The 6,256-nt window shown below is 40.3% G+C and overlaps 1 protein-coding gene across 1 annotated transcript; it reads left to right on the top strand.

Annotated features, from left to right (window-relative positions):
• Positions 1-176: 176 nt before the first annotated feature.
• On the top strand, positions 177-4,521 carry LOC122063573 (60S ribosomal protein L13a-2). Its single transcript, XM_042627273.1, has 4 exons — positions 177-533; positions 623-739; positions 842-929; positions 4,141-4,521. Exons 1-4 carry the CDS (start codon positions 262-264, stop codon positions 4,282-4,284), a joined length of 621 nt encoding a protein of 206 aa, XP_042483207.1. The 5' UTR covers positions 177-261; the 3' UTR covers positions 4,285-4,521.
• The last annotated feature ends 1,735 nt before the right edge of the window (positions 4,522-6,256 follow it).

Genomic DNA, 6,256 nt, shown 5'->3' with positions numbered 1-6,256 from the left:
TAAAAAAAAAAAAAAAGAATTGTTGGAATATTTATAGAATCTCTAGGTTTTCTAGACCGATTCAAGCCGATTCTGAATCAGATCAGATCAGAATTGGAGCTGACCGCTTTCGGCTCCGATTCGGCGTTTTGAAACCCTGGTTCTTCTTACCCAACATTATAAAGAAACCCTAAAGTGTCATAACATAAATCCTAGAGGCTAGAGGTACATCCCAGAGGGATTGAGATCCTGAGAAAAAAGGGAGAGAGACAGAGAACGAAAATGGTTTCAGGGTCAGGTATCTGTGCTCGTAGAGTGGTGGTTGATGCACGCCACCACATGCTTGGCCGCCTCGCTTCGATCCTAGCGAAGGAACTTCTCAATGGCCAGAAGGTGGTCGTCGTTCGTTGCGAGGAGATCTGCCTTTCCGGTGGTCTCGTCCGCCAGAAGATGAAGTACCTTCGCTTCCTTAGGAAGAGGATGAACACGAAGCCCTCTCATGGCCCTATTCACTTCCGTGCTCCTTCTAAGATTCTCTGGAGGACTATTCGAGGGTACTCTCTCATTTCCCTGTTTTCTTCACTCTTAAGCTAAAAAATGGTGTACCTGACTGATCTGATTGTTTCTGTTTGGGTTTCTGAAGGATGATTCCTCACAAGACCAAGCGTGGTGCTGCTGCGCTTGCTCGTTTGAAGGCCTATGAGGGTGTCCCTCCTCCTTACGATAAGATTAAGAGGATGGTTATTCCCGATGCTCTGAAGTGAGTTTTTCTCGTTCTTTGCTGTGCTTGGTTCTTCTAATTGATTCGTATGGATTATGATTTTAGATTGGATAACATATTCTTTGTTTGGTGTGAAATCAGGGTCTTGAGGCTTCAACCTGGACACAAATACTGTTTGATGGGCCGCCTCTCGTCAGAGGTTGGATGGAACCATTATGATACTATCAAGGTGCGTTTTAATTATTACTATGCATTTTTCTGTATTTTTCATTTTGGATTTGCCTAAAGACGTATAATTTGGGTTATCAGAGATAGATAGGTATGTGCTTACTGCTTAGCATGACCTGATCATGTTCTATCCTTTGATTGAATTAAGTAATTTTGATGGACATTTAGCATCTGCGCGCTTATGTGTTTTCCTACACTGGTTTACCTATTTTGGAAGCAGCGATTCATTGTGCTTTACTTCTGTGTTTTCTAGAACTGAAAAATTTGAGTAATTTGGTTTGGACATACTGCAAGGTCCTAGTTCGTTTTTGTTGTCTCTTGTTTTGAGGTCTTTAGTTCACCTCTTCTCATTTTCTTTTGTGCCTGGGTCATTATTGAGAAACTATATGAGTGATTGAGTAGGTGCTCTGGGAACTTAAATGGACCGGAAGTTCTATTTTAATGGCTGGAGTATGAGCTTGATGTTAAGGATGGAGCATTATTTGTACTCCCTCCCAATACAAATAATGGGATTGCTGTTTCTGCTTTTCATGTTCAAACCTTTTCTTTTTAACATAGGAATTCTGCTACATTGAGTAAAAGTTTGGTTGAAATCAATGCGCAAGTCTTGTCATCTGCCCTTTTATGGGTTTCCATCTGGTATACCCAGTTAGGTTTAGATTCCTCTTCATATCAGACAAAGTTGAACCCAGTTACATTTGTGCCCCTTCATTCTATGTCCTTATTGCATTTCATACTAGTTTTAGGTTAGGATAAATTTTGCTGGGTTTATGTTACAGGGAACCTATTCCAAACAACCTTATCCATCCTGGGCTACCTACCAGAAGTATTGATGTTTTGGTCATTAAATGACTGACCTAGCAGTAGTTTGGAGTCCATGCTGGTAATGAGTACATGGGATTGGCTTTGGTTTTAAAATAATGTTTCCTTGTTGCAATTAAAAAATGTGCTTTAGTACTGAGGTGGTACTCTGGCCGATCGTAGGTACTTCCAGCAGATAGAAAATTCTACATGTATTCGCCACATGTGTAAAGTCACTTTTACATGGCCCATATGTATCATTCAAAAAATAAAATATAAAAAGCATTTATTAGATTTTTCCAAAAGATATTGAAAGTTTCAGTTTTATATGGAAACCAGTAAATTTATGTACTACGGTTTAAAATACACCAAATGGCTGATGTTGAAGGAGGGGTTGCCGTTGGCGGCTGGTGGGAGGAGCAGAGGCAGTTGGATTGTAGGAGGGACGAAGAATTTCTCAGATCTGACTACGGAGACTCCCTATCACCGCTGCTGGACATGGCTGAAAGGGCTGAGAGGAGTGGGTCGTGTTCCATCACTTTGATTGATGACAAAGTTCATGTGAGCAGAAAGGCTCATTTCAGATCAGAAGTTTTCGGAGCTATCTCGGTTTGCAAGAGAGAACTGAGAAGTTGAGAAGAATTTAATGGTGTGACAATGGCGGACTGAGTTATATTCCCTTCTGGTGTTTGAAAATGGAAATTGGAGCTCCTTCTATAGAAGTTCTGCTTAAGAAGAACAGAGAAAAAATGTTGCAGCCATGAGTGAGGTGAAGAGGCTACCGGATGCCATCTGTACCCCCGCTTGTAGCTGTTGGACACTCGGAACTGCGACTCTCAAACTGCAGTGCCAAGATCCATATAGAGAGAGAAGACGGGATGAATGCTGGGGTTTTGTATGTGAAGAAGTAGGGGTGTCAATATGCAAAGTGAAACGACGAAACCCAATTGAACTGTGCCTTGTTGGACGGGGTTCCATTTGGGGTATTATGAAACAGAAACCAACCCCGAACCAAACAGAACATGGAAAACTGAACGGAGACCAAACCCAAACTGATATAAGATTGGTAAGAACCCAATACAGATAACAAATTGATAAGAGAAACCGTTGCCTGAGAAAACTGACTGGAACCGAATTTTTCCTTACTGTTTTACCTTAAAGTTGGTTTCAACCATCACATGAGGCTCTTTTAAGTCCCTTTTTATTTGGAAATACCAACTACATGTTTGCTTCACATTGCTTATATATTCTTGTTTTTGCTCCTGATATTTTATGGAGGAATCATATTAAACATGTACTAAATGCGCACCGTATTGTTGCCATATATGTTTTTTAGCGCTGGATTTTTACTAGTGTTATTGACTTCTTACTCAAGTCTGTTTAAGACTTGACGTGTCGGTAGCCTTTTTTGCTACACCTGAACTTAATGTGAAATCCTGAGAACAATTGGTGAATGTTGCTCCTTCAATATAAATTACTAGGGGTGTGAGTTGGTTCGGTCTGGTTTTGGTCAGCAGATCAAAATCAAACAGTAAGTTGAACTATGGTTTTTGTCCAGTCCGGTGTGGTTTGGACTTTTACCTGGGTGGCTTAACATGATGTTATCATTTCATTTTTTTTTCCTTTCGTATTTGTACATTTATAAATATTGAAAAATATATTTTTGAATCATGTTACTGGATTTTTTTCATAAATCCCAAACCGAAGTCAAACCAATAAAGTTTGATTCGGATTGGATGGAATCGGTTCACTTTGGTTTCACCTTTGCATTTTTCCCTCGAGCTCATTTTATTCCTTTGCTGATAAAAGCAGTATTGTCACTGAAAAAAATCCTCTGCCACGGATGCAGCGGTGTGGCGAGCATCCGATGGCCGGAAGGACACTGGGGTGCATGCCGATGTTGTCTCGGCCATCCGATGCTCGCTGCACCTGCAGCAGACAATCATAGTTCGTATTGGTCACTGATGCAACATATATGTAACATATTTCTTACTATTTTCTATTTAGTATGCTTCTGCCTAAATAGAACAAAATAAGTAACAGATCTGTTGCACACCTGGGCCTGGCAGTTTGCAGTACTCAGTGGAGTAGTACCTGCCTGAGGGTTGGTCACTTGATCAACTCCTATCAGGGTGCATCGGTGTTGGCCTGGCCCTGGGTGACCCATGTGGGTCTGTATTTGGCCTCCCTTTGTGGGTCTACTTTGTAATGGCCAATAGGCACTCGAACTTGAACCAAAGAAAAAAAAAGTTAATAGACCTGTTGCATATATGTTGGTCTTAAATTTCCTGCACTATCGATATTGGTTGGTAGTATCTTCGTTGCAGATCAATATTGTGAATGCATATTGCAGGGGTGGTTTGTGCACTAGTTTGTTTCTTAATAATTAATAATGATTATCTTGCTTTCAGGAGCTTGAGGCAAAGCGGAAGGAGAGGGCCCAAGTATCATATGAGAGGAGGAAGCAGCTGACCAAATTGAGGGTCAAGGCTGAGAAGGCTGCTGAAGAGAAGCTTGGTTCCCAATTGGACGTTCTTACATCCGTTAAATATTAAATGTTTGGGGGGCACTTTTTCAGAGATTTGGCTTGGTTTGGAATTAAACCTTCAGTTTCACCCAGAGAGAATGGCATATTTTTCCCTTGTTTTTTATTTTTTATTTTTTTGGTATTTTGGGTAGCTTTGTAGAGCTTCTGAATTTACTTCTGTTCTCTGTATGAACAAGACGGCTGGGCATCTGTTACTTGTTGAACTACTACTTTTGAGTTTAACCACCGCTTCTCACATGGAAAACTGGATACGTCTGAAATTATTTTTTCTGAAGCTTCAAAACAACCAACTTCTTGAGCTCTCCCATTTCACACTTGGTAAAGCATCTGGGGTTTTGCTAACCTCTCAGAGACGACATAAGAGGTTTCTCACAGTTTTTATCCAAGCAAGTTACATAGTATCCTGCGCATCAATTGAGGGGTAAAACGCAATGCATGCTTTGACTGAGAATGCAAACATTTGTCTGGACTTCCGATACTTCCTATATTTAGTTTGTCTGATTTGCTTCCTCTGAGTTGGGATTCTATTTCAATGGCAGTCACAGCCATAGACGGAATCTTCGTTAACAGAGGGGTTTGCAGAGGTATTGTCATGGCTGAACATGTTCATTGGGATTGGCTACATCGTGTAGTTGATATCGATACATACATAGAAGGTGAGGTACTCTCATAGCATTTGATCTTGCCCCAAGATGAGTTGGTAAGTGTGACAAGCAGATTGCCTTTTCCTTGCCACTCACACAAGCGTGTTGACACCCCCTCAACTATCCCGTCAACCGGTGGCGCAGACTGATCTGGATCAGTTAGAGTATCGGTTTGGGGTAACAGTATAAAGGAGAAGAATTACTTTTGAATTGGAATTGGTATCGGTATCGGTATCCAGGTACTGATAACTAAATCCATGTTCCACACTTTGTGGTTTCTTTAATAGGCTGTACCTTTCCTTGTTAGTCTCAAGGGTGGGGTTTTTTTCTTTCTGATAGGTTTCTGAAGAGTGGGTTACCTTACCGTAATACCTAGATTGAACAAGATGGCCAGAACGAGAATATGCCTCCTCCTTTGATGCATTCCAATATCTGAGAATGATAATGTATACATCAAACTATATTTTCTTTTCATTTGATAATGTGTTTTTAGTCTTTCTTATAGAGTATCAATTAAGTAAGCCATTGTGTTCAACAAGTCCAAGGTCAAAAGAAAACAGAAATGACAGTGAATCAAATGGCCTTGTTACAAGCTCCCGTAAACTAAGTTTGACTTCCACTAGGTACACTAGGGGTGTCAACAGTCCGGGTTGGTGCGGTTTCGGTCCGGTTTCACCGGTTTCAGTGAAAGTTGAATGGTTCTCATTCAACTTCGGTATGACCCGGTCCATGCGGTTGTGGGGTTAGTATGGGCTTGTGGGACTAGTTAGGCCGAAGGCCTAGATACTTGTCGTTAGTTAAAAAAAAAAAAAAATGGTCTTCTCCAGGTCAATAATAGATTTTAGTTGGCTTTGTTGGATTTTTCAAGAGCTTTTGATCATGGGTTGATGATTTTGGGCTTATGGAGGACGATGATATAAGATGTAAGCGTATCAAATATGGATCATCCTAAAAGCACCATGCTGCCCATTTGTGGGAAGATTAACCTTTGATACTACACTCATCCTCTTATAAACTAACTTATAAGGTGAGGAACTCAAGACCATATTAATCCACACTAAAACCCTTTTATAATCGACGTGGGATCACCCTTGTAAGATTGATATGGGATCATAACATTTATTTTAAGCATGAAAAGTGTATGACCATCACCAAGAGTTCATGTTATCCCCATCCAAAATATATTTATGCTTAATCTTAACACTCTCCATACTTGCTACGTTTGTGATTTCCAATTTTTATTTATCAGAATCAAAGTTTTCTTCACCAACAACTTTAGTGGGTTTTCACGAGCTCACCATATATGAGAATGTGGAGTTTTTTTTTTTTTTTTTT

This window comes from Macadamia integrifolia, unplaced genomic scaffold, assembly GCF_013358625.1.
Source record: "Macadamia integrifolia cultivar HAES 741 unplaced genomic scaffold, SCU_Mint_v3 scaffold1363, whole genome shotgun sequence".
Classification (NCBI taxonomy): domain Eukaryota; kingdom Viridiplantae; phylum Streptophyta; class Magnoliopsida; order Proteales; family Proteaceae; genus Macadamia; species Macadamia integrifolia.
Note: the sequence above shows the minus strand (reverse complement) of the source record. Positions and strands in the feature narration are given on the sequence as shown.